Source organism: Triturus cristatus, chromosome 4_1 (assembly GCF_964204655.1).
Source record: "Triturus cristatus chromosome 4_1, aTriCri1.1, whole genome shotgun sequence".
In the NCBI taxonomy this organism is placed as follows: Eukaryota; Metazoa; Chordata; class Amphibia; order Caudata; family Salamandridae; genus Triturus; species Triturus cristatus.
In genome coordinates this window covers 191,880,341-191,908,074 of record NC_140585.1, presented here as the reverse complement: position 1 = coordinate 191,908,074, position 27,734 = coordinate 191,880,341, and the positions used below count along the sequence as shown (strand labels likewise).

The following is a 27,734-nucleotide window of genomic DNA, read 5'->3' as shown; positions in this document are numbered from 1 at the left end:
GTGCCCTCATAGGATACACGTCCACCTCCTCCTGTGGTGAGTCTGCCTCCAGGTCCTGCCATAGTGTCTATTCTTCCTCATGTAGGGCAAACACCATTTCTTCTAGATCAGCCTCCAAATGTGGGTGATGACATTCCTCATCCCCCCCCATCTCTACCTCTTGTTGTGGGCCCTTCCTTCTAGGAGTCTCCATCTCTTGTCTAAGCTTTTTGACCCCTAAAGGCTTAGGGATCCTATGCGCTGCCATACGTTCCTCAAAGAATTGTTCAGTTTTCATTAAATGTTCTATTTCTGGCTCTAGCGGCCTTCTCTTCTGGCGCTTCGAAGCCTTCTGCATCTGCTTCCCCTTTTGAGCTCAGTCATCCTCGGAAGTCGAGCCAACACTCTTCAGCCCCTCCTTCCAGGGGACATTTTCTTTGGACTCAGTCGATGGGGAGCCCCTTCAACTGAAGAGTCTCTCTGCATCAAGGGTTTCTGCTTGTGCGATCCCACATTGCAGCTGATGTCCCAGGGACTCATACAGGCCACGCTAACTTTAGAGTGGAATTTTTTTTAGTACTCTAGCACTTTCTGATCCAACCACTAGATAGCGGAACAATGCACAGCATGTGAACTCAGAAGAGATTTAACATGGGTTACAGACTTCTGAGGGGTTACATGTAATTCGGGAGCAGAGAGGCTTACACACAGGTTACCTGCAAACAATCAATGGGAAAGCCGGCATGAAAATGAAGCAAGCATGGGTAACTTAGGCGGCAAGCATCATAGCCCGTATTCTCAAATAACATGTAACCATAATCAGGAGTAATCAGTAATTCCCCTTTCACCTGCACTTCCTGTTTGCCATTTGTGGATGTACTTGCATGGCACAGGGAGTATTTTCAGGCCAAAAAACTGGCACACTCATAATGGGCCCCCAAGACTGCATTTAGCCCCACATGCCCAGTGAATGTGCCCACAGATGAAAACTGAGTGCTGTGGTGCATTCTCAAAATACCAGAACCACTGACTTAACATTAGATTTCCCCAGACCAATTTTGAAATGAGTGCTTGGCACGGACCAACCTTCTAAAGTTTAATAGGTTCATTGAAAGTTACACAGATCGCCCACTGGCCCGCCTGCTCAACAGAGGCCGTGGCCCCCAGTCACAGGGTGGAGCATCACCTGCCTAATTTGTAGATTGCTACCAGCCTGCCGGTGATTTTTAAAATTATATTGGAGGCATAAGTGTGGCAACTCCACTATAATCTGATGGAAATACTAAATGGGTGCCGTGTGGTTTTGACCACACTTGGTATTTATTTGTCTTAAAAAATATAAACTCTCTGTGTGAACAGTTGATTCTGATTTACAGAGAAACAATGGCACTGATACGGAGCGACATTACTGTCTGTGTGCGGATGCCGCTGATTCTTTTCAATGTCCCATCCCGCCATGCCTTGTATGGTAAACCCATGCAGGGAAAACCATAGGTGGCCATCTCAGCCTTGTAGGGTGGGCAGTGGTCACTGTGACCTGGTGGTCCAGTAGGTCATCATGTCAAGCATTTCCACTGACAGAGCAGGTTGAGACTTTATCGGTGAAACCTGCCTCTAACTGGGGCGAGAGAAGGATGAGTTTGGGGGATCGGGAATTTCCAGTGTTTTGGTGGATGCCCCATATCCGCCAAGGTCTAAAGACTCCATTAGGCTATCATGATGGATGATGCGGGGAACCTGCGTCAATAACAGCACCAAGAGTTGCAGATACCTTGAGATACTGTAATTATTGGTTGCAGTACTTCCGGCCTTTAACGCGTTTCTCTGTGGAATGGAAAATAGCAGGAATCAGCGTTTATGCACCTATTTCCTCTTGTTATTTCCTCCTTTTGGGAATGTTTTTCTTTGCACATTTGCCATGTTTTACTTGCCGAAATCATGTGGCGAGAAACTTTGCAGTACAGTGGTCCAACACACCTCATAATCCTGAATATCTTGCATTTACGATCAAATTGAGATTTTAAGTCCTGGGATAAGTCTTTATTGAAACTTACCTCTAACAAAAGAGATCAGCTCCCTAAGGGGGCCTGCATTGCTGGCAGGATTATTGTGTGCAGGAAGGAACACCTTCCAACACAAAACAATCCTTTGAGGCATTTTCCTCACATGGAAAAAGGAAGTAATGAGGAGAAATAAAGATAGTTCTCTTTGTTATGCCTCACCTGAGCAGGCGTATCCCTTTGACGCATTCCAAGATCCACCACTAATAGTAAATCTGGGAATTCAACTAATTTCATGGATGGATGCATGTGAACACCCACTCTCCACCTATGGAACGCCTCCCTGGTAAGAGTAACGCACTGCAGCGATTTGCGCTGCCGTTGGGCTACCCAGATTTATCAAGCCACTCAGGGCCACGCAAGGTGGACTTGTGTGACTTGATAAGCCAAACTTAAGGGTTGCGTTGTTTTGCACCCCGTTGCATGACGCAAAACACAACCTTTTGATAAATATGCCCACTTGTGTTTAACCTTCAGGGAACATGCTTGAACCTGGCAGACTGTCGCACCATTTCATCCATCGATATTCAATTTTACAATGTGCGTATGATGGAAAATATGTTAATGAGGCACTTCACCCACTATAAAAAATCTTTGGAATTACCATGGGTAACAATACTAATTAATGTATGTTTTGCAACAGTCAGGTAGTGCTACCCTGCTGAAGGTGGAAGTAGACAGAAGAACGCTCAGCCTGCACAGACTGTGTTGGACTGCCTTCATGTGCCTCTCTCATGCACCTAGGGCAGTCCGTCCACTTGATCCAGGGATGTGGACGCTGTTGTAGGTATCCAGGATCTGAGCTTCATGCGTTGCACCCACATCCTGCAGCATGGGAGGGAAGACACGGGGGCATCGAAATGTAACTGATCTGTGACAGAGGTGGGCACTCGGAGGGCAGTTGAAGGCATGGAGTTCCAGAGATAATGGTACTCTTGGTTAGTAGATAACTGGTAGCATTTCACTTAAAAAATGCAACTGATTGATAGTAAGTGTCTCAACCGTTATGAATGAGTAGCAACGCCAAACACAGGCACAAATTAAGTACTGCACAGAACCATATATGGATGTGCCAGCTGGAACCTCAAGACAGAATATGCATTTGCCAAGTGAGCATGCAACTTAGTTCCTGGGAAAAATAAACCCAGGACCCAAACTGGCACGTGTGGAGGTTGCACATAATCCCAACCATCACTCTCGACCGCCCACGACAAGTTCAACCATATCCAAGAGGATACTACTACGGGGTGCGCAGTGTGGGACGTTGTGCGTTTCAGGTCCACAGCGTTAGTCACACAAACCATTCCAACGGGTGACACCCAAAGGGTTTTCATCTGCAGTTAAAACAAGCATTGGCATAGCCAATAGGTCTCGCCTTTGAGACCTTATAAGTGTTTAGCCATGCAACAGTTGCGTAACTAAATACTGATAAGGTCCCAAAAGCGAGACCTATTGTCTATGCAAAGCAGTCGTGCGGCCGTGAAAGTGATCGCGATCAAACATCAAAGTGAAAGTAATCGCGCTGAAGCGCACGCCCGCGCACATGCACTGTAGCTCTAGGCTGGCCTGGTAGCACTTTTTGGAGACCTCTCAATAAGTCTCGCCAGACCAGCGCATGCGCTGGGTCAGGCGTGACCTAAAAAGATGCTATTTCTCAGCCACTAGAATGCAGGATAAAGCACAGTATGTGCATTTAGAATAGTACCGAGTTGCAACCCAATGGTTACAGGTAAGTAACCTTATTCTTCATCAACACTGTCCTGAACAGCCCGCCTTTCTCCCTTCCCACTGCTCGTACCTGTGTAAGCGCCGGTTTCTTCCTTGTTTTGCTTTTCATTCTGTTGTTTCACTGGTGCTCTGATGCTCGTCCTCGAATGCCATTTATATGCATGGCACAGACATATGCACAAGTAAACATATGCCTCTTCTTTGTTTCATCCTCATTCTCTTCACCTCAACACTTTTTAAGCTCTCAATCTGCCTCAAGTGTGCACTTTGTCCTTCTCTCTGCCAGAATTGGTTTTAGATTTCTTCTGTTGAGTCTGCCCCTTTCTCTCTAGAACTCTTTCTTGCCTAAGCTATCGGCTTGTCTTCTGAACACGTGTGTACAACACAAACCCTATGATCTCACACTGCCACCTCCTAATGTATACTTAACTTCTGCCTCCACATCTCCCTCTCCCCTGTCCAGGATCACAGTACTGGGTGTTCAAGGATAACGGCGCCGAGGATGGGTACCCGCGCCCTGTGTCGGACTTTGGTTTACCAGAGGTGGGTGTGGACGGGGCTTTTTCGCACTCCCATGACTGGAAGACCTATTTCTTTAAGGATGGACAACATTGGCGTTATGATGAAGTGACCAGACAGATGGACCCCGGCTATCCAATGGCAGACACGACATGGACCCAGCTCCCTAGTCCAGTGGATGATGTCATCAATGGGCCAGAAGGTCTGTGCCTTTACGGTGGTTTACCCAATTACATCTCTTGTACATATTTTCCATCATTCATCCTGAGAACATTAACTCTTTTTCTTTCTTCGTCTTTCTGCCGTGCTCAGTCACTCCTCTACTTTCCTCTTTATGCTCCTTCCCTTTTATGCCATCGCTCGTTTCCTGCATGAGGTGGTTCCTGCATAAAAGGTCAGAAAATATACTGCACTCAAAGAATAACACCCATATGATGTGCAGGGTGTGTTGACAGTACTGAAACACGTATTCCTCATTCCTTCCCTTCACGTTTATGCCCCACATCAAAGCTCCTTTTTAATTATATTTTCACATTGTTCCACCAAAACTACAGGGGTAGCAGCAATTACATCCCATGTCCACTCCCCCACCCCCGATGGCATCAATGTGTTGACACCTTGCTCCATCCTTAGCCTCTCAACAGCCTACTCATTGCTGCTCAGGGATTAAAAGGTAGGAATTCAGTCTACAGAAAGTAAACAGGGCTCTTCGATCCAGTGAATTCTTGGTCCTACTACTGCCAGTATGATCCCCCAAGACCGGGGATAGCGAGGCGGATGCAAGGGGTAGCAAACGGCAAAGAGCAGGGGATTCCACAAGACGTAATAAATAGGGGTGGGTGGAACTTAGGGAGTTTCACTCAGTGGAATTCCACAGAGTTACAGAAAAACTCAGAGATTCTGTGGAATTTTCCAATGAACGGAGAGTATGCAGCTTATGCTCCAATTAATCGACAGTAGAACAAGGAACGCTTAAAATCAGCAGGAGCGGCACCATGCATTGCACAAGAGCCAAACCATTTGAGTTGATGTTGTTTCGCTTGAGTAGAAAATCTACTTGAACCGCGGCCCTTTGACCACAACTGCTCTTGACCGCCCCCATTGGGTAATTCGCACTAGGGGACACCAAATCTCATTCGTGCTTTGCAGCTCACATATTCTGGAGCCTCGCAGGAGAAGAATTCCAATACACTGCGATTAGCAGAATTTTGCCAGAACTCTGGATTAAAGAGTAAATCGGAGTGACCAAAATGTCACCAATTCCGCCCACCTCTAACAATAAAGCAGCAGTCTTAGAACACCATGTAGATGTGGTGCTGACTTACTTCAAAAGCCCACCAAAATCATCTTTTTTCACTGTATATGGAGCGCTCCAGCCGGCAACATTGTGTTTTGCTTGAGATGTTTAAAATCCTCCCATTGTGCCTCATTGCAGCGGATAACCCTTGTTTACCCTGTATGCAGCTGTTTCTGAGATTTTTATGGTTTGATCATGAAAAGAATAGCAGAGGTACTAAGGACAAAATACAGGTGGTGGTAAAAACATTAGATATGAAATTCTTTTACAAGGTGGTCATTGGCGGATAAAAGACTAACCCGAGTATGCAGAGATTTGCCTACTCCACATTCCGCGGAGTACTGCAACTCTTCGCACACTCCGCAGCTGATCGGAGTTGACCAGCCCCCGCCTCCTCCACCCCCCCCAGAAGAATTAAATAAAAAGACATTAAATGAAAAATAATAGAGACTTACCTGGACTGCGGCGTCCCCGGGCTGCCGTCCTCTTCCCCGTGCGAGGTAGAGGAGGATGGTAGCCCAGGGATGCCACAGTCAAGGTAAGTCTTATTTATTTTCCCTTTAATGTCTTATTTAATTTCTTACTGTGGAGGCAGGTGGCAGAGCGGAGTTGGTTCCCAACTCCGTGGACCTCCATGTAGTCCTGCTCCGCCAGCTCCGCTCAGGGTTATACAAGTGTAAGAAACTGGCTCTATATATACTGCACCAAAGTGAGGTACAGTGTGTATAGAGCCCAAGAGCCCGCAAAGGTGGGCAGAGGTTAAAGTTAGATAGAACCTTACTCTCCAAAGTGGTAGCTTGGTCGAGCAATAAGGCAGTATCAGAGGACAGTGTTAAGCATTTGATGTACACAGTCAGCAAATGAATTCAGACACTCAACTGAACTCTAGGCCAATTGTTTTTGTATAAAAATATATTGTTTTTTAGAACCAAGCAAGCCTGGTACAGGTTAGCATTAAATTTTCTTCAGTAATAAGTTACCAGATATAGAACAGTTGAAATTGCAATAGGAATTGTACCTGGCTTGATTTACAGGGGAGCAGTAGTATGCAACACTTAGCAAATGCAGTACAGTGAAATGAATAGGCTTTCTCAACAAATTGCAGGTAAGTTACTTTTACGTTGCTTTTTCTAACTCAGTGCTGGATGCCTAGAAACAGCACTGGGATATTCCCTGTAAACAGTTGAGAAAATGCGTTTGTTATTCATGTGATTTTTAAAGAATATTTCCAGATTTCAAAACTCCACACTTAACTTTTTGGAGAAAAAGTGTCAATGTTAACCTACGGAAGGAAAACAGGTTAACGGTTCACAGGTAAGTAATCAACTGTGGGAGTTAAGGCTCTGGGGTTAGACTCAGGGGTCTCCCAGGGTCACTGATGCACTGTTGTTGCACCCTCAGCAGCACTAGGGCGGCCGGGTGCAGAGTGTTGAGGCCCAATCTTATCCAATGGGGGATAGGGGGCCTCCGGTTGGTGGCTGCTGGCAAGCAGGCTACTGGATTGTGGGAGCAAAGCTCCTAGGGTTCCACTCAGGGCAAGTTGGGGACCAAAGTAGCACCAAAGGTGCACCCTCAGCGGCACTAGGGAGGCCGGGTGCAGAGTGCTGTTTTAAGGTCAGGTGCCCTGTTTTCAATGGAGAACCTCCGGGACAAAGAAACAATGCAGGCACGGGGACGAGGATCTTCTGGGTGCGACCACCACTTCGAGGGTTAAGTTGGGATGTCGTGGGTTGGTTAGGCACCGTTGGTTTGGGCACACAAGGCCGTGGGGCGTCGGGTGCATGGGTGCCTTGTGACGTAGGATTTTCTTACCCACTCTGGTCGCGATAGGGGGGCCCTCTGGATTGAGGCTGTAGGCGTCATCTGGAGACTTGAGGCAGGCCAGGGGTCGCCGGATCACGGGTCAGGATCGCCGGGGGGACCTCCTTGTGGTGTTTTTCCACTCGAGCTGGGGCTGGGTTCGGCAGGTGCAGAGTGGGCGGGATTCGCTATCTCTGGCTGGCACCAGAAGCTGCAGTTTAAACACGTCCGGTGTTCACGGGAGAAACAGTCTGGGAAGCGAAGGCAGGCCCTCCGGGGGTTGTGAGGTTGCTGGCTGCTGGACACACCAGGATTTCGCAGGAGCAGGTTTGAGGGGAGACAGGCCTGTAGGGCTAGGGCCAAGTCAGTGGGCGTCGTCCTCTGGTTAGCTCAGCACAGCTCTTCGTCCTTTTCATCCTGTAGGTAGGCTGGATCTGCCTTCTTGGTTTAGGGCTGCCCCCTAAATACTGTATTTAGGGGGTGTTTTAGGGGTCTTGAGGTTAGTAGCCAATGGGCTACTGACCTTAGGGTGACTACACCCTTGGTGTGCTCATCCCACATGGGAGAGTGTGCACAATCCCTAGTCCGGATTGGGGAGTGCCTGCCATCTGCAAGATTGCGAGCACTGGAGAGTGGGCTTCACCTCGAGTTGGCAGAGGAGGGCACACCTCCTGGGCTGGCTAATTTTTCCCATCCGTCTTCCCGCCGAAAGGGAGGGGAGACAGGAATGGGGCCCGCTGCTGAGAGCAGGAGATGCTAGGGTCGCATTACAAAGGCTGCCAGGCCTTTGAAGTTCCCCTGCCACAGATGGCTCTTCCTGGCCTGGGGGAGGTGTGAACACCTCCGCCCAGGAAAAGCTTTGTTTCTGGGCTCAGGTAGCATAGGCTCCCACCCTAGGGTTCCAGAAACATGTCTCGTGGTGGCAGGCTGGTGTGTACCAGTCAGGGAACCCACCAGAGGCTGGTTGTTTTTCAGGGGGCATCTCAAAGAGGCCCTGTGTGTGCATTTTTCATTAAATCCCACACTGGCATCAGTGTGGGTTTAATGTGCCGAGAAGTTTGATATCAAACTTCTCAGTTTTCAGTGTAGCCATTATGGTGCTGTGGAGTTCGTAATGACAAGCTCCCAGCACCATATACTGTTAATGGCAACACTACACTTACAATGCCTAAGAATGGACTTAAACACTGTACGGGTACAGGGCTCATGCACCTGTACCCTCACCACTGGCATAGGGCACCCAGCTAGATGGGGGGGGGGGGGAAGAGAATGGGTGGTGTGTGTGTAGGAATAGGTACAGGGCCTCTAAGGGTGGCACAATAAGTGCTGCAGCCCTTATAGGTCTTTCCTGGGTACCTGTAGTGCCATTTACCAGGGGCTGACCTGTGGCCAGAGATGCCAATTGGGTTAGTTTTTGGGGAAAGAACACAGGCCCTGGGAACCTGATTGGCAGGGACCCAGGGCACACCAAGAAAAAGTGCATCAGTAGTCTGGCAACAAGTGGGGGGGTTACTGCAACAGAAACCCACTTTCCTTCAACAAGACAGACAAAACAGGGTTAAGGGAAAGACTGGGATAAAGCAAACACAGGTCTTGTATGACAGCTTCAGGAAACTAAAAGTGGGTAGTGATAATAGGAACCTTTGTTGATTGTAGCACATTGCACATTATGCAAATTCACAGACAACCCCTTCCTAAAATCTTGTTTGTATGATGAATATTTTCCTGACACCTACCCTCCAGCTCTCTGGGTTACTGCCATCTTGTACCAACACATTTTCCCATAGACACAGAAGGGGTAATACCTTTGATACATCTGGCCCTCAATTAATGCACTTTTTAGTCGGATCCTGTGCTCCATTTCGCTCAACGACATCAGAACAAATGGCCACAAGAGGGTGCTACATTGCAACACACGATACAAACCTTACAGTCAGTTTAGAGGAACAGGCGAGACCATGAAGAAAGATAACATTATATCTGACAGATATTTTTAGGTCTCGCCTGACCAGCGCTTTAGCGCTGGCTCTGGCGAGACTTATAGTAAGCGCGTTTTGGAAGTGCAAACAGTGGCTTTGCAGGCCTCCAACTACAGTGCATGTGACCCGTCCGGGCGCGCGCACCATTTGGAGTCCTGCAACCACTTGTTTGCTTTCACTTTAGCCGTGATTCATCGCACCATTTGGCAGCCTGCGTGCCCGCCCCCACTCCCCCTCCCACTCCGTCAGCTTCAGTGCGCGCTTGTTAATACTGTTTGGATGGAAACGTTTATTTTGAACTGTCTAGTTTTATGTGGCATATTTACTAACATCGGTTTATTTTCTTCGTAATATTTGTCCCGAGGGTATGAGAGGGGAACTGAAACAATGCGCCACCCACAAGCTTGCAATGACCTGTACAGGAAAGGTGCATGCGCTTTCCGCTTGTTTGTTGACCACAGTAGCCACGACTCGCGGCTGTACTATTTCCTCTCCGCCCCTCCCCCCATAAGTGCGTTGCGAAATGGTTGTGGAGGTGGGGTTCGCAGACAGATACAAAAACTTCGTGTGTTGCCCGGCCCTGCACACGTGGAGGTTGTGTGTAAACAATTATTGCTTCATTGCTGGGACGAGCCCCCTCCCGTTTAACGCAAAGACCTCGTGATCTTACTCTATGAATGTTTTTATTTTTTATAGAAGGGCGGGTGTCTGTCTCTGCAGGGCTCGGAAGCTGGGTGTTTTTCCCTCGGGGAGCTCCGGTTTTAGGCTGTACCGGGTCCAGACACACAAGGCTCGCTCAAGGGTGAGTTTCAGCGGCCCCAGTAAATCGTATGATGTGGTAAACGCTGATTCGGCATCTGGCAGACGGATTTACCTCCTCTGTGTTGTGCTTCCTCGGGGTGGAAGCATGTGCCTGTGTGTACGTCAAAGGGCCGGTGACTAAGGCTGACCAGGCGCCTCGCTCGCCCTCCCCATGATTAGAAAGGGGGAGGAGGGAGGCGTTGTCTGGATGACCTCACCACGTTCAGCCTTGCTCTAGGGACCTCGAACGCCCGAGAAGAGTTTTATTGCACCGTGCAGTTGTTTCACCTTTCTTCTCCCATGTGAAACGTGCACATTGAGGCTACGTGGGGTAGGCAGGATTTCTTTTCAGTGGAGCATCTTCAAAGTCATGGTTGGTTTCATTTAGTTAAGGGTGTCTGTGCAACTTCCCCCACTGAACTGGGCTTTCTTTTCTGACAAGCACTTCACAAAACTGGACTCTGCCAGATATCCGAATACAAAGGGTTTGCTCTCCTTTAAACTCATACCAAAGCAGCGAGGCTTGCGGCAGCCAGAAGTTGTTGGTGATAAATGCAGCTTTCAGTGACCGAATGCAACGTGTGGATACAATGTTATTTGACTCTGTTAAGTGCGTAGTCTGCATGGCTTGTTCAGTTTACTCAGTACAGAATTGACATTTGTTTCAAGGTTTCATCCAGATAATATATTCTGATCCAGCACATTCTGATGTGTTTTGGGTACAGTTTTGTGGTGTATCTATGTCAAGTGGCAGTTTTACTGATTGAACTGTGGGTGTTTGATTCTGATAGGTGAGCAGTGTGCCTGGAGGGCATTGCTGAGATCTCATGCATTCCTGAAATTATAGGAATAACCAGCATTTGCAATGAAATAGGTCTCGCATTTACGCAAGTTTGAGCTATTAACATTGAAAGTTTTTAAAACATAAATAAAAGGCATTGTCATTTACAATACCAATAGCTTAAACACGTGTAAATGCGAGACCTATTGCATTGCAAATGCTTGTTTGTAATGGGACAGATATTAGTTTCAGAATAATGAATCGAACCTGGCGGCATTTGACCCTGCATGCATGTGGCTGTACTGCCCCTAATGTCAGCTCAAGGAACGGAGGCTACACCCTTTCAGAGCCTAGAAGTGGGCATGGGTGCTGTCAGGCACGCGACATTCTACACTTGGCACACACTTGTATCTAAATCACTTTCTTCAAGTAGGCTACATACATGTAGTACATAAATCTTTCAGCAAATCCAGGTGCACGGCATTTGTCACTCCCTAAACCACGCCCACTTTGAAGGGACCTCCAGGCACGCACCCTCAAACCCAACTGGATCAATGGCAGCTTGATTGAAGAAACACTGTACGTTATTCACACCCATTTCTAGCTCCCCTATAGGACTTTTCTTGGCTTAAAGCTCCAGAAAAACGCAACGTTTTCATGGCTCACGCCTCCGATTGAAAACGCAGCGTGTGCTCCATTCGAATGTTTCCCGCTCAGTAATACTTGTATTTACGCAGCGTTCGCTTCTTTCCACACTTCTGCCATTCCTAAGCATTGTAAATGGCGATTGCTACGATTGTCGATTATTAGGATTCTCCATTTGTTGCCCGTCGGAGGATGGGCGCCAGAGTTTGCCTTGACAGAATTTATTGCCAGGAGGCTGGGAGTGGTGGAAGATGCTAGCCTTCGTAAACATACAGAAATACCTATGGGCAACTGTGAATCGCTCCAATGTGAAGAATAACATCCTCGTTATCGAAAGTTACCCCATCTGTAATTTAACGTTATATATGCACCCCCAAATCATCTGCCCCTGCTTCTAACATATATAGGGGAGCAAAACAAACAAAAAAGGTTTATATAAAATAAAAAACCTAAGCCTTATACAATTCACCCCCCCCCCCCCCCTCGCACACCCTCTGCACAACCCTCTCCCCAGCACACACTGAATGCCGGGTCTCCTGGCATCTACCCACACCGCCCTTGGCATATGTCCATCTACACCCCCCCACTCCGCAAGGAAATTGCCCAAATAAATATCTGACCTCCCCTACCCCCCACCTCAAGCCCCGCTCTGCTGAACCCCACACACCCCAGCCCAAAGCCACCCTTTCCACTCTCACAACAGAGACAGCAGCTTTGTGAGAGCTGCTCGTCAGCATGGCGTCATTTCCCCTCAGGAGGGGCCCGCAGAGTCCCGCGCTGACAGGGTAGAGGGTGGTTGGCGCAGTCACAGCACCACTCGCATGCTCCCATCTCCTTCTTGTCTGTGGAGAATCCAAAGAAGTGGAGACCACCAACCACCATTCTGCTGTCACTTGTGGGTCTCTGGAGATCTGGGCGAGGAGGTGGCACAAAGGGGAAGCACGGGCATCCAATGGGTGCCGTGAGAACAGTTCAACCACAGCAGTGAACACCCGGACTGTAATCCATTTATTCACTCTCGCAGTGGAAACCATAAATATATATAAATTTTTTTTTTTTTAAATGCATCTACTTTTTACTTAGCTCCCCAATGGTCCTTATTCACATTTTTTAACTCCATTTTCAATCTTTAAAAGAGCTGCATTTCCTTTTTAACCAATTTTCACAGGCAGAAAGACATTTTTCTCCATCTCGTTGAGGTCTGTTGGCACGCATGTATGGAAGGAGTTGCCTTCTATAACCTACACTCAACTACACAGTGACAAATGCAGGTGCATGAAATACTGCCATGCGTTCTCTTTGCTGGGAACGTATGACCAATGATGTAAATGATATGATTGCGTCTCCTGGAGACCACAGATGCTGAACAGCCCGGCATCCTGGGAAGACTGAGAGAAAAGACAGCCACAGAATGACAGGCTGCGCACAGCCCCAGAAATGGTTCAGTGGCAAGTCAGTATTCTCTGGGTAGATGTGAAGAGGAGCGGCGCAGTGTCAGATCGGATGATGGTTGCCGTTCAAGTAACCATAGGGCGAAGCTCTGCTGTCCATTATAGCAACTCAGAAATTGAGAGAACTCAAAAGTAATAACTGGGAAAAGCTGTTGAATGTCAAGAGGTGACCAGATGTATGCTTCACTAATAAGGGCTTGGATTGGTTAGTTCGTCTGAGGCTAGGTTATGTGATGCATAGACGTCGATTTTGCCATGCCCTGAATAGGTTGTGAGCTGTTTGTCAGCCGGCCTGAGAATGCCGTCGGCCAATACCGACAACTGCTGAAATCAAAGAGTCTGCGTACATTGCTTGTGTTGCCTTCTGGGTAAAGGATCCATGTCTCCAATTCAATATCATTGAACAGGATGTAGCTACTGTGGGAGCCACAAAAAGCAGATGCTCTTGTACTTTAGCATTGCAGGACATAGAGTTTACCAATCTGTTGTCTGCGGTTCGTGGCACGCGGGCTTTTGCGAGCCTGCTTTGCTGATCAGGGGTAGCTGTGCAGGGCCTAGTGAGATCCTAGCACTGAACTACTTCCTCAAACATAGGTCAGACCTTCAGCGATGAGCAGATGGACAATCTGGAGTTAAGGAAATTCGTAAATTAAATACCAGATATTCCACAACAATCCTTGTGTTTAAACAACGCGAGTTACTGAGAAATATAATCGAGACTGTCTGCAAAAAGGCGTTCACCGCCGGTGAAAGGTGGTCACACATTCCAAATGGATACCAAACAGTTGTGTGGAAACTCTTGAAGGTAGAGGATGTATTTGTTGGGGTGAAGAAAATAAAGCAGAACAGGATTCAATCATACGTTGGAGAAGGGGAGTGCATCAAATCCTACGAGGGGCATGGAAGAAAATTGATGGCAATTGCTTTATTAAAAGGTAAAAGTAAGTTCTCAGCCTCGAAAGGTGAGACCAGTTCGAGTTATGCGAGGAAACCTCATAAAATGAACGCAGAGTCTAGACTTTAACTGTAGTTTGGCCTGGAAGGGTTTATTACCCGACCTTTGAGACTGCAACATCTCCAACTCTTCCCACTTTCTTCATCCACTTTTGACTAACCCTTCTTAATCAATTTAAAAATTGCTCCCCTTTTTCAGTCCTTCACTCTTGTAAGTCTTTTCCCGATTGCCTTTCTTCATTCTTTTCTTCCACCAGGTCTTCGTGTTTTGTATGTGGTTAGTATCACCCCCAATACTTTTTTTGTGTTCCCTTATTCTGCAGGCCAATCGGACTCTTTGAGCTCCAGTTAATCAGTTCTCTCTCTGGTCCCTCTCCCCAGGTGAAGTCTACGTCTTTAAAGGCACAGAGTACTGGAAGCTGAACAGAAACGCTCTGCAGGCAGAGGCTGGTTACCCCCGCTCAATTGCGGAAGATTGGATGGATTGCATTGGGGACAAAATCCCCGATCAACAAGGGGTCACCACCAGTCCCTCCTTGGGTGCCAAAAACCACCAGGACTCCCGGGCTCCCGAGCTGGAATTAGACAGGTGCCTTTGTTATGATTCCCGGACAGACTCTGGTTCAGGAGGGACCATTAAAATGGCACACCCTTGGATGCTGCTGGTTGCCATGGGATTTCTGGTGATCATCCAAAGATGACTCCTGCATTGCGGAGATCCCTCCTCTAGCCGCCTTATTGTACATATGAACTGAATAGACACTACTGCCAAAGAAGTCAAATTTAGGTCTGTACATATTACTGGTAATATAATTTAACTGGAAGAGTCCTGTTTCTAGACTCTTTCCGTGGACAAAAACAGTATATTTAAGAAGTGAAGACTGCAGTTATCTGACCTGGTTTCAACATCAGGAAGGAACTGAAAGAACTGAGAGAAAGCCAAGGAAGATAAGATTTTGCCGGGGTTTATTCATGTAGCCGATCATTGATGCGGGCAATCTACAGTACTTTTACGCTTGGAAGAGGGAGAAACGTAAGCAGTGTAGAACATGTATCAGTTTGGAGCCAGATATTGAGGGTTTCTCCATTAGTTGATCCTCTGTGGTGGTCAGTTGGTAGTATGGACAGCATGAAGGCTATTTTCTGAGTTAACGCCTGCATTTATGCATTAATGTGAATGCAGCTACTCGAAGTGAGACAATGATGTAGTCTCCTGTAGTCCATCAGCTGTTCTTCCTGGATAGTATTAATGCAGTGGTACAAAACTCTTGGGTGAATACACAGCACTTTTATAATTAGAGATTAGTTGCCAACTCAAACAGGGTAGTTTTCCACTGCCTAGTTGAAAGTGACATCAAATAAGCAACAAGAACAAGATTCGAGTTCTCTATGGTGTCGCTTGGAAACCTGAGGTTCCAAACGGAAAGAAGACGAAAGGAGATGCAACAGCCACCTACATCTTCGTGACTTCCCCTGTACAGCAATCCACAACTCCGCTAGGGTTTGTGGAGATCCAGGGAGGTGTGGGGAACATGTGGAACCAAATCATTCCCCATGAGGACACATGTAAAAATCAGATTTCTCATTGCTGTGATGCCTTGAATAGCTCTATTTCAGATATGGAGCGGAAGCCATACACGACAAGTGATCAGTGTGCACAAGGATAACCGAAGTGACCAGAGAGTGTGATGCTGCCCCCTGACAACCATCAGCTCCGTTTGTCATTTGATAATAAGGATGACTTTGGGATAAACTTAACATGATTAGTCGACAACCTGTATGCATGTGGATTCTTGCAGTGGAGGAACAACCATGCTGCCGTCCCCTGGAATGGCCATGTATACACAATGAAAGAGAAATGTCTTGGGGGTTATTTCCCAGGCAGATACTGGGCATGGGCAGAGATAGCAGTATTGTTGCTCATGGTCACTTCATATGCCAGCATATTTGAGGGAAAATTTAAGTCTGCCACTGTTGTGCCCAGAGGCGCCATCTTACGTTAATCGTTAAATAGTTTGGTGGGAGACAGGGGACACTTTTAGGGTTATGCCGAAAGAGAGGAAATCCACGGAACAAATTGGTGAAAATCTGAACGTTAGTTTGCAATTTAGGAAAACACTACAAAATATAATGGAAAACCAACAAAATCTATTGAATTTATGTCATATTTAGTGCCTAAAATAATCAAACTTATGTCACTGTATTTTCAACGTCTTTGAATGTTTATGATACAAAATTAATTGAAATGTGTGGTCTCCCATCACAGCTGCTCATTTTTCCTCCACGCTCTGTGAATTTTAATAAAAAATTTGTCCCTCTAACACATTTGTTGACCTGTGTGTGCTGATGCCAAGGCCTCTGTACCCCATTTGAAGCACACCCCTTTTTTGGGGCTTTACTACTGAGCATTAAGTTTTAACACATTCACTGAGTGAACAAAAAGAAAATACCCACTTGAGGGACTCGGACTTGGCGGCCTGAGAATAGATTAACTGCTCAAGGGCCCTCTGATCAGCCCAGCCTGCAACTCACTTGAGTTTCCATTACAACAAATGGGTACATCCCTCCGGGCCAGCAGTGTTGCTTGAATGCCTTCATGCCGTCATTAGAATGACCATGTCGTTAATATGCATTCGTTCAGCACGCAAGTCGTTATAGCGACTTGACTTCGAGGTACTCCGGACTTTGGAATTGGATCATTTACTATGCCAACTCCGGTCTACTCAACAGTAGGGAAGATGCTGGACTTTAAATCCAACATCATTCCACCAATGCAACCCCTCTACAGCAAGTGGTTGAAACAACTTGCGTTCTGAATGAATGTGTGCTAACGACACGTTCGTTCTATTGCCAGCACTGAAAGCACAGCGCGATTTCATCATCATCCTATAGGAGTTTTCCCATGTTGCTTGCCTATGTGTATTCCGTCCGCTTTGGACTTGCTTACAGAGTGCGGTGAAAGTGCGAATATTTTTCCTTGTATAATTTGTGTAATTAAAATTCTCATGCAAAACATACAAAATGCATTTTGTGCAAGTTTAAGCTTTTAAACAACAGCAACATAAAAAAAAAAAACACAAAAAATACACATTATACTGGCAGGAGCCTAGTTCTAGCTTTCTCAGTCCAGTCGCAAATTATCTACTCAGAGGAGTCTCCTATGGCACAAATTAAAGCATCATCAGGGAGGAAAATTTTATATAAACTATGCACCTACTGATTTGGGGAATTACATGACATTTTGTATTTATAAAAGGAACTTGCCCAAAACTCCCTGCCTCCTTGACTCTATCTTTCGGAGGAGTTTGCTCTGCTTGATAATTTAGCTCGAAATAAAATACGTGGCTACTTATGAAATTGACCCAATCTTCTGCAGATTTTTAAAATGTCCAAATCCCGTGGTTTATTGAAAAAGATAGTCACTGCTCCCGATTTAGACTTTGCCTAATGTTGCCCATGGCAGGTCCCTGAAATGCATAGCAATGCTGGGCGAGGTATGGACACCCCATCATGCACTGCGTTTGGCGCTTTATTGTGGGGGGTGAAGTAATCGCAAGGGGTTAGCTCCACTGCTCTTGCAGGCTTGGGGCATTAAATATACCCACACACTTTCAGAAGTTGGCAGTGCATTCATTACCCAGGACCTACTGGGATGGCAGTTGTTAAATACTGCACCCTTTACTCCCATTGCCTATTACAACTGGGGATTGGAAATCCTACAACGAAAGGCAGCGAGGGAAAGATTGCATTTACTTATGTTCCGTAATTGGAGCGCCTGTGTATTGCCTAGGTCTATTTAGAGTTCGATTGAGAGTCATCTGGAGGGAACTGAAAATATCTAGTTTTAGATGCCGACTTAGAGCAGGGCGGTCCGAGGCTATCCTGTTGGAATGCTGGAGGGTATTGCCAGAGGGACTGCCACTTGCTATATTTAGAGTGGTCCACCAGCCCTGCGGGAAATTCTAAGCATTGGCAGGAACCACCATCACACCAGATCTGGTCAGTGTTGTAAAGGTTTACAGGCGGCTCCGTCAAACAGGATGGCAGTCCGTCAAACCAAACCTCAGAATGTTTTTGGAATTAGTAAACCAATTGTCTCCACACCATGGGAGTTCCCTCCCATGGGGCGAAGGGGGTAACTTTTTTGTTTTAGCTGAAAGATGTGCACAGATGAGAACGCAAACAGGGATGAAGTTAGGCATTCAAGCCAGGGTGATTCGGCTGCATTCAGGACATGTATAAAAGCGCTCTGGTGACTAAGCTTAAAGATTCTCAGTGGCCTGGATATACTGAGATTTGATGCCAGGGGAAGGGGACAGTGGTGCTCTCCCTGGGGGGCTATCTTCCTGTGTCCATCTCTGGAAGATGGGGGTGATAGTAATGAAAGGACAGTGGTGCTATCCCTTGGGGACATCTCCCAATGTCCATCTCTGGTCAGACTGAGGACAGTAGGTGAAAGATGAGTCGTGCTATACAATGGGTCCATCTCTGATCAGACAGAAAATACTACCAGTAAGACGACACTGGCGCTGTCCCCCTCAGAGTAACTCCCGGAGTCCATCTCTGCGCACAATGAGGTACTAAGAGAATGGAATAGTTGTAGGAAGACTAGTAGTGCTGATCAGATAAGGGGGCTGTAGGAGAAAGGATTTTTCTTGCTGTCAACTCTGGGTCCCATCATGGGAGTAGGAGATATGGAGCGTAATATTACCAGGGCCATGTATAATGAGCAAAACAATTGGACAGTATGCAGAACAATGTCATACATTCAACCCATGTCATGCATTTGTCACCCAGAGTGGGAGTGGGACAGGTATGCCCAGACGTGGGTCCTGTGCTCTCCATGCCACTGGAGTCAAGCTAGCCTGGCTGATGAGGGGTGAATCCCCCCCAAACTGGTCCCAAGACGCTTTTTTCCAGTCCATGGAGGACCTGGCTTGGCAGTTTGGGCTGGACCGTTCCCATGAGGCACAGGGTCAACACTGAATTGCATATAGCTGGGTCTTAACTGGAATGGAAAGCAAAAAACGATGGATTTAGGCCCAGATCTCTGTACTGGGTTGAATGTTTGATATTGTGCAGCATTCGGTCCATCGATTGTTCGTTTTTGCACTCGTATATTGTGGTCGTTCCTAGAAGTGTCATTTATGAAGTTATAAGTTACAGGAAAGACCTTCGCAAGATCTTCAACAAATGTTTCTCACAAATGCATCTGCTGCTTGCAGGGCACCGGTTCTGCTGTAACCCTCCAGCACCGGAGTCTGTGCAGGAAAGTAAACCTGTGGTATACACCGGGCGTGGCCTCAGCACTTGTCACATCTAATCTGAAGTATAAACATCGTTCACAAAAGAAACAAGGGTTGGGCCGCTCCAGAGGTATGCTACCAGGTCAATGGGGCATGAACCTGTCACTCTAGCGGAGTCTCTCCAGCAGGTTACATTATATACACGCGCGAGCCTACAGCCATCTCTCCAGCAGGTTACATTATATACACGCGTGAGCCTACAGCCATCTACAGAGAAGCCATAGGGTGGCAAAAGGAACCTGCAAGCAAAGATTTTCCAGAATCAGAGATGTGAATTTATTTTTTAATGTTAGTTTGTTCAGGTCTACGATAAAAGTCACTCTTTCTTTTATAATGTTTTGAGTGTTCTGAGCTTTCCTGTCGGTTTGAAACTATAATCCTTAATTTTCCCACTCACGCGGTTGGTGACCAGTACTGGTTAATCAGTCAGATGCTCAGTTTCCCAGTCTCCAACGCGATGGGTGTCAATCACTCGGTTTCGTAAATCCTTAAAAACGTGGCTGTTCCAGTGATCGGCCTGCCTCCAAGTAGGGTTCCCTTTAGTGGACTTGCAGGTCCTAATCTGTCTATAGATAAGCCAAGCGCTGGGAAAACTTTTGGTAGCCACACGCTTTACAAATTATGCATTAAAATATGTATTGATTTACCTAGTATTAAGCCGTATCCCGCACTACTTCAACACTTAACAGTTGTTACCTGCCCAATTTAAACTAGGAGCAGGAGAAAGAAAAAAATAATTACACCAAAAATGAGAAGTTACTAAATAGGATAATTTTTTATTAAACTGCTTTATGAGTGGCAAAAACTGAACAAAATATTCCTTTTGTGGGCGAATGAATGGAAGCACCTTCCGAGCAGCCGGCAATGGAGAGTTATGCCCAGGCCTTGAAGAACTGCTTGAAGAGACCACTCTCGTTCTCCTCAGACACGATCTGCACCTGTGCACCAGAAAAAACAAGCATTGGTGAGAGGACAGAATGATCCATGACCTGCACAAACTAGAGACTCCCCTACAAGAGTTGCTGAAAGCGCCTTGGCACATGTAGCCTCTCTGCCATGCCACATCATTTGCAGCTGTTCTGGGTCTATTCGGTTCCAAACCAGATTCTACCTGGGTGATGTATCAGGCAGTAACCAGTCAGCTCTGAAAGGATGCTCAACAGGAGGCTTCAGGGCGGCTGTACTACAGAATATCAACCTCGAGATGCAGGAATCTTGAGGTCAGAACAGACCGGGTCAAAATAAGAAAAGGTAGATGCATATAGGGAAGTATAGATTTACTATTCTTAACTCCACATGTATGTACCTTTATGATGGATGTACCACGGTGGTGTGTGCGTCTGTATAATACAGTTAGATACAAAAACTCTAGACTCTTAAGATTCGATATTTATATTGCATTATTTTGTCCTCTATATTCTGTTCCATTGAATCTGTAGGTTCGATATTCAGGGTGCACACCTTGTATAACGGCCTCTACTTTGTGCTCCGTTATTGGACTCTACAAGTATACACTAAAACACACCCAAGCACCTTTTTGCTGGTACTTCTGGCTGGAAAAGTGTACCCAAAAAACCAAAACCCAAGTGATCTGAAATGTGCTCATCTGGAAAAAGCAGTCCGACTGAAGTTATTTGTGTGTGCAAAAAAGTCTCATCATGTGCTTCTGCAAGACTTCCCTGGAGAGGCCGTCTCACCTGCGTTGTGCTAGCATATTTCATTTTTGTGATGAACTCGTTTGCCATGTCCAAGGACTTCTGCCGTTCTTCCTTGTTAGCCTTCTTGCCTGAGTAGAAAGAGAAGGGGAGAGGATTTGGATGTGGAACACAGGCATGGATTAACCAACATTCAGAAGAAAAAAATCAACCCTTTCACCTCCTAATAAGACCGTATTGAAAACGAGTCCCACACGAAGCCACTCAAAAGCTTCCTACTTTCTACTCAGGGGCTACTGAAGCTCTCACAGCCTCGTTTGTTTTCCCCCCTCCATTTGCCATGGTCTATGTGACCCTTAAAACCAGGGAGAGCCAGGGGTATCTGATATGGTCTACATTAGTACATCCAACCCCCCCGGCTACCTCTAATTGGCATTCATGGGGAGTCTTTACCCACACGAAAACATGCACTTTGATCCAGGTTTGCTGCATGGATGAACTACGGAGGTTCCATTCCCTGGCACTTCAACTTTATGACAGATTAATGAAGCCAAGCAAAACCACTTTGCGTGGCTCCGAGTGGCTTCATAAACCTGGAGTAAGGCAACGAAGCGCAAATCACTGTTGCTGTACTCCGCACTTGGTAGGCGTCCCAAGGGGTTGCAGTGAGTGTTCCCACACAACTCTATAGTGCATTCCTGCCCTTTCCCTGTGACGCAGGGCAGCGCAGCAATGTGGCATGCTGCACTGCAGCACAATTTTCATAAACACACCCCTCAGTTAGAGGGTGTTCCACTCAGTCCTTTATCACAGTCACCATTTCACCCTGGTTTCATCTTTTGTTGCTGGGCTGTAAACTACATTTTATTGGAACGATTCACAAACACCAGTATCCACGTGTTGTAAACTGGTTTAGCAATGTTGAAGCGGCACTGCAGTGTTCGGAACAGTTCACTCTGATACGGAGGAAACTGGGCGAGGGAATGGTCGTGGAAAGGGGAAGCAAGTCCGAGCACTGTTTCATCCAGAGCTCGACTGGGAACCCAAAGATGCCCTGGTAATGTTGATGGATCAGCCTTGTGCTGCTTTTGTTACTGGGGATGATATAGCAGCACTGCTGCAAAAGAGGCTCCCAGTAACAAAAAGACCCCCAGTAACAATAACGGCCCCCACCACTGCAAAAAAGAGGAAGAAAAAAACAAAAAAAACCCCACAAAACACACACAACCTCCCGGGAAAATGCTCGACACCTGTTATGGTCAGTCTGGCCCTGGCACCAGCAGAAGCCGCCAGTTCTCATTGCACCTTATGGCAATGAGAATTTGCATTGTGTACGTAAGGGTGAGCAGGCTGGTGGAAAGATTGAGGCGGGGGAGCGAGGCTGTACATTGAATGCAACAATACGAGAGTGTGTTTTCATTGCTTTTGGCAAGGGTAGTGGAACATTGCCTTACTTTCAGGAAAGGAAGCTGCACAGTGCATGGATTCTGCGAAGGAAGTGGACTGATAAGAGCAGCGGCAGGATATGCAGAAGATAAGGAAATTGCATCTTCTGCATGCAGATGTTGGCACCTAGATTTGTTTGCAGTTTTATTCGGAAAGACTGCCTGATCTGGATGGTTCTAATTATGATGAAGGGCGACAGATGAGGCCTGTTGCCAGAGCAGCCACTATACGTGCTGCTCCAAATCTTCATTGGCATAAGGGACCAACGAGCCAACTGTGGCCTTTCAATTCAAGGTGGAGGGGTGGGGGGGGGAGGGACGAACAGGTCTTTGGAACTTCACAATTTTTCGTGGGAGTCTACAAGATGCACGTTTTGTTTTCTTTCTTTTAAGATCCTCGTTCTACCAATCGGGTCCTTCAGTGTAGAGAATATGGCGGAGATTGCCACATCTTATACTATTGGTCATCTATGATCGAACCACATCTACACATGGACTTGTCTTCCAGCTCAGTATTGAAGTAATCAGTGCAAGGAAACTTCAAAGAAGTTTCTCTAGTAATTAGTTTCCTCCTTGTTCAGGCATTTTCTTTTACATCTTATCTGCTGGTTCCTTAACATACCAATCTCAGAGTCCATTAGTTCTACCAACTGATTAGCAAAGGAAATATATTTGGTTCTGCTAAAAATTCTTGCTTGTTCAATCTTAGCTTTACTCTCTAGCGGATGTCATGTAGTGAGCCGACAACTCATATGGGTTCCCAATGGGCTATGTCTATTGCAAGCAACGTCATTCAATTATGTGAAAGACTTAACCTGCCACAGTGCACAGTTCAGGTTCTGAATTGTGATGTTTAATAGCATTACATGTAACAATCAGGTTTGGGCAGAGCAATACCCCAAAGAACTACAGTTTTCCAAGAGACTTTAAACAATACAAGACATATCAGACCGCCATATTCACCCTCCCACCCTTTGACGTCATCACATGACCCACCACCGCACCTTTCCAGATGAAGATTCTTCCATTCTTGCCATTGTCCAGGATGAAGCAATCATTGGAGTCGAGCAGCTGCTTGGCGAAGGGACTGCTGTCACTCACCTTGGTCAGGTCCAACTTACCAGTGGCATTGGAGACCTGAAGCCAGAGAAGAAACACATGGAGGTCACATTTAGGGGTCAGATTTGGGAGAGTGGAAATAGGAAGCAGAGTAGATCAAACTTCGCCGGAGATCACAGCAGGTGTGAGGTACAGCAAAGTGCATCTAAACTCCCAGCTTTTGTTACTGCAGAGGAGATCAAGAAGCAATAGTATGAAACGGGGAAAAAGGCAAGAAGACCACTGAATGAAAAGTGCAGAAGTAAAGTCTTTTATTTCAAAAGGTCCTAGACAATCACACATTGCAAATTATAGCAAGAATTAAATGACAGAGCTGGAGACTACACAGGATATGCCTTCAAAGGTATCCAGGGTAGTTTTGCAGATTATGTGAACATTCACACATGACAATCTCTGAACCTCATGCATTATTGAAGTTATTTCTGTATTAGACTCTTGGCCTGGTGTGAGACTTGAATCACAAGTGTTTTATTGCAGCCATTTTCTCAGTAGGCTTTGTACAACTGCTGTAGCACTTGTTTCACCATTTCCGTTCAGAAGTGTGGCATCCAGCTGATTTTCACTGCTCTATTTGTGTCACTGCGGAAGAATGTAAAACTCACTAGTGTTTCCGTATACCAGGTCTGTATTCGTTGTGCGGTGTAAGGTGGACTTTCCCTATGATATCACAATGCCACATTCCTAGGGTTAACTTGTACAGTCATTTCAGCACATACGAGTATTAGCTGCAATGTGGATCACAAGTGGTGTCTCTTCTACACCAAAAATACTTCCCACCAAGGGAACGACAATGGGAGGAAAGCTTGCATCTGCGTTAGCCAAGGAGTTGTTGAGCAGGAGTTATCTGGGAGTCACACACACAATGTCAACTGAACCTGGGTTCACTTTCCATGCTCACTTCCTTCATACCCTCCCAGAGAAAATGTCTTGGCATTCCACCAAGAACGCTCTCCAGACTGCTTGGCATTCTCAGACCTCCCTGCCTCAAAAACAAATAAAATGCCTGCCTTCCCAAAACCCAGCACAATCTACCTTAGAACCGAGAACAAATCTAAAAACTTACCTTGTCTATTGAATGAAAACTGGTTTTTATAAAGTACACTCAAGATTGTTCTAGCGTTAAGCTACAGAAAGCAGGTACATACGGAGACGGGTATTTATTAAATACCGGTTTTCTAAACTGGTTATGATGGATGAACCCTCTAATCTCATTTGGCAGAGTTACAATGCTAATCTGTCGGGTTTGAAAGGATGTTCTACCATCCTGGCTATTTAAACTCCGGGCAGGAATAACAGATTGACAGAGGCCCATTGAAAGTGAAATGAGAAATGAGTGAACAGTTTTTGAAGATATTGATAACCAGTGGTTTTATAGGCTTTGTGACAGATTTTAAAATGGAGCATTTTGCCACTAGGAGCTAATGCAGTGAATGGAGATGGCAGTCTGCTGCCCGAGAAAGAAGGCGTGCAGCCATATTTTGAACATGCGACATTAGAGTGTTAATTAAGCCAAGATGCAACAAATTACAATAGTCCTATCACACCTATAGCCCACCTCAGATGCCTAGCTGGAGGAGTTTCATTGCGCCCCTTCATACGCAGGTAGAAATATAAACAGTGATGCAACACATCCCCACGAAAGTCATGGATCATATGTAACCCTGGGCTGAAAACTACGCTCGGGGAGTGTGCGTAGTTTGCGCAACTACGTGAATTGCATGTAGCACAGTGCAAAAACACGTAGCGTAGTGGGCATTTTTTGCTCGCTCACAGTCCTCATCATCAAGTTGGCAGCAGAGCAAAAATCAACATCCCGGCGAGACTTTTTCGTTTGCGATCGGCAACATCAAGTTGCCGATCGAGAGCGTGGAAAATAAACCTCCCGGCGAGATTCTTACTGCGGGGTAGTCAGGTTTCTCATTGAGAGTGGTCGCGTAGGCTCGCGACTGCTTGATGATAATCTACCAGTCCGTGTTGAGAAAGTTGCTGCTCAAGTACAAATCTACTCGCGCTGCAGAAACCGACGGCTTGGACTGTGCAGGATGCCGTTCGCAATGATTGAACAGTGCGAACACGCATCCGGCACTGTGCAATCATTGCGAACAGCATTTCCCTACCGCACTACACAGTTTGCGTAGCGCTACTACCCGAACTACGCCCATGGTTATTCAAATATAATAGATTGGACTCGCCCGAAATCTTTCCAAGCAAACGTTCTACCACCTCACTATATGGATATACAACAATAAATACCTTGCTTCCAACCTCCCTCATTGTCCAGAGGGCTCTCCCATCACATCCTTTCTAGATAGTGCAGCTCCTCACTCTCCACGAGCACCTGGTACAGCCAACATCTGGTCAGTGACTCTCAGCCTGACGTGGTTCTGCCTACTCCACACTTCGCTTGTCCCACAAGTTTGATGGGGCCAGGGAAGCCAGCACAGACTCACTATTGTACACCACTGCGTACAGTGGAATATGCCTCTGCTGGGCATCCGCCAAACCAACCAAAATAGCCCTTTGATCCGCCAACTGGCTCCAGTCAGAGGATTCAACGTACAGACATACATTTCGGATTGTAGCTTAAGATATGGAAGAACTGCCTACCACATTCACTTAAACATATGTAGTTCATGCAACATTTACTCATCACTGGTAGGTTTCCATTATTAACAAAGCACACCAGTATGCTCCTGCACCAACTGTTGCATTACACCATAACAATGTATTGCGCTTCGTGGCTATTACAGCATAGAAACAAAGGACATGCCTTTAGAATTCTTGTAGGCGAATGGATTTATAAGGCTAAGGTTTTCACCACACAATATTTCCATTACAGTTAAGGAAATGAGGGCGAGAGCAGAAGTAAAGTGACACAGAACGGAAGAAACTAAAGAGGGGAGATTGAAGGTTGAGACAGAAAGTGCCTACTTGATTGACAGTTTGTCATATATAATAAATTATCCCTTGAATAAACCGAATAATCCTTTAAAGATCAGAGGTGGCCGCACTTACTATGTAGATGCAAGACTCCTGCCACCTGCAGTCACAATAATTAGAGGACCATTTACAGTTTCCGGTAAGTTTACATACAATAATATACCCTAAAGTTGCCTTGAATGCATCATTGATTGTGCCATACTGAACACTAGTTCTATACTTTCAGGGATAATCACAAAGATAACTTAGACTTGTAACCAAGTTGCACATGTAGGTTTAATCTCACTTTTGAGCCACTTAACACTCTGATTTTGTGAATAGCAAAATGTTGGAGGGTTAAGTTACTCAAGAGTAAACTTAAGTCTCCATCCCCAGAAAGGGGATGGACGAAATGTAGGACTAAGTTACTGCTGCCAAAATGAAACACTAGTAAGTCCAACACCAGCACCACACATGGCCATTCACTGATACTGCAACACCCCCCCCCCCAAAGAAAATAATGGAGGCAGGGACCTAAAATGAAACCAATCAGAAAGTATGTTTAAGTTATTTAAAATCATTAACAAATGCACTTAAATGTTGAAAAAACATTTAAAAAATGAAATGTTAATTAGGAAATATTTTAGCAATAGTTTTAGAATTTTAAAAGTAATCAAAGACTACATTTTATTAAAATATATTTACATTTCTTTTAATTAACTCTATGCACCACTTAACATATAATAAAAAGCGGTGGGCACAACAGGAGATATCGGCAAAAATAAAAAGATACGCGAGGCGGACATGTAACCTCTATTGGTACGTACATTTATGGATAGCATTTTGCAGTGTGTGTGGTAGAACAATATACTACAAAATGCATCTTGTGAATAGGACCTCATGTTTATTATTGCGGCCTAATGCATACTACACCTGGTCACCAAGTGTTTTAACAGAGTTTAAAGCACATTAGACTTACCTTGTACAGCACAGCAGCATGTGCATTCTGTTCATCAGCCTGTTTGTCCTCCTCTGGGTTCCCTTCCTTCAGAGCAGGTTTTGCACCCAGAATCTGTTTAAGGAGGAGGAAAAGAAAGGAACACAAGCACATTTTAAGTCTGAGCCCATGAGGACTGAAGTTAATTGGAAGGATATAATGTTAATTAGCACTCACAACTTCTCATCAGAACAACATAGTTAAAACATTAGATTTACCTCTCAAAGGTGATGCAGCCATTGCATGAACTCTGCTGGAGTAAGTATTGTGGCTTCCTCACGAACCCAGAACAATCATTG

General features: G+C 45.9%; 2 protein-coding genes across 9 annotated transcripts in view; one reads left to right on the top strand and one right to left on the bottom strand.

Annotated features, from left to right (window-relative positions):
- LOC146853938 (matrix metalloproteinase-17-like) overlaps positions 1-27,734 on the top strand; it is a 242,013-nt gene that overhangs the window by 114,547 nt on the left and 99,732 nt on the right. For 5 of the 6 annotated variants that reach the window (XM_085651849.1, XM_085651846.1, XM_085651848.1 and 2 more), the window contains exons 10-11: positions 4,231-4,488; positions 14,376-17,016. In XM_085651849.1, the coding sequence (XP_085507975.1) occupies positions 4,231-4,488; positions 14,376-14,695 (578 nt within the window). In that variant the 3' untranslated portion in view covers positions 14,696-17,016. Of the gene's footprint in view, positions 1-4,230; positions 4,489-14,375; positions 17,017-27,734 lie in introns of those variants that run through there. The other variant, XM_085651851.1, reaches the window with a different exon arrangement.
- The window catches only part of CAPG (capping actin protein, gelsolin like), a 66,139-nt gene continuing 58,461 nt past the window's right edge, over positions 20,057-27,734 (bottom strand). For all 3 annotated transcript variants that reach the window (XM_085651853.1, XM_085651852.1, XM_085651855.1), the window contains exons 6-9: positions 27,418-27,510; positions 23,405-23,537; positions 20,998-21,086; positions 20,057-20,238 (exon numbers count right to left, since the gene is read on the bottom strand). In XM_085651853.1, coding sequence (XP_085507979.1) covers positions 20,173-20,238; positions 20,998-21,086; positions 23,405-23,537; positions 27,418-27,510 — 381 coding nt within the window. In that variant the 3' untranslated portion in view covers positions 20,057-20,172. The remainder of the gene's footprint in view (positions 20,239-20,997; positions 21,087-23,404; positions 23,538-27,417; positions 27,511-27,734) is intronic.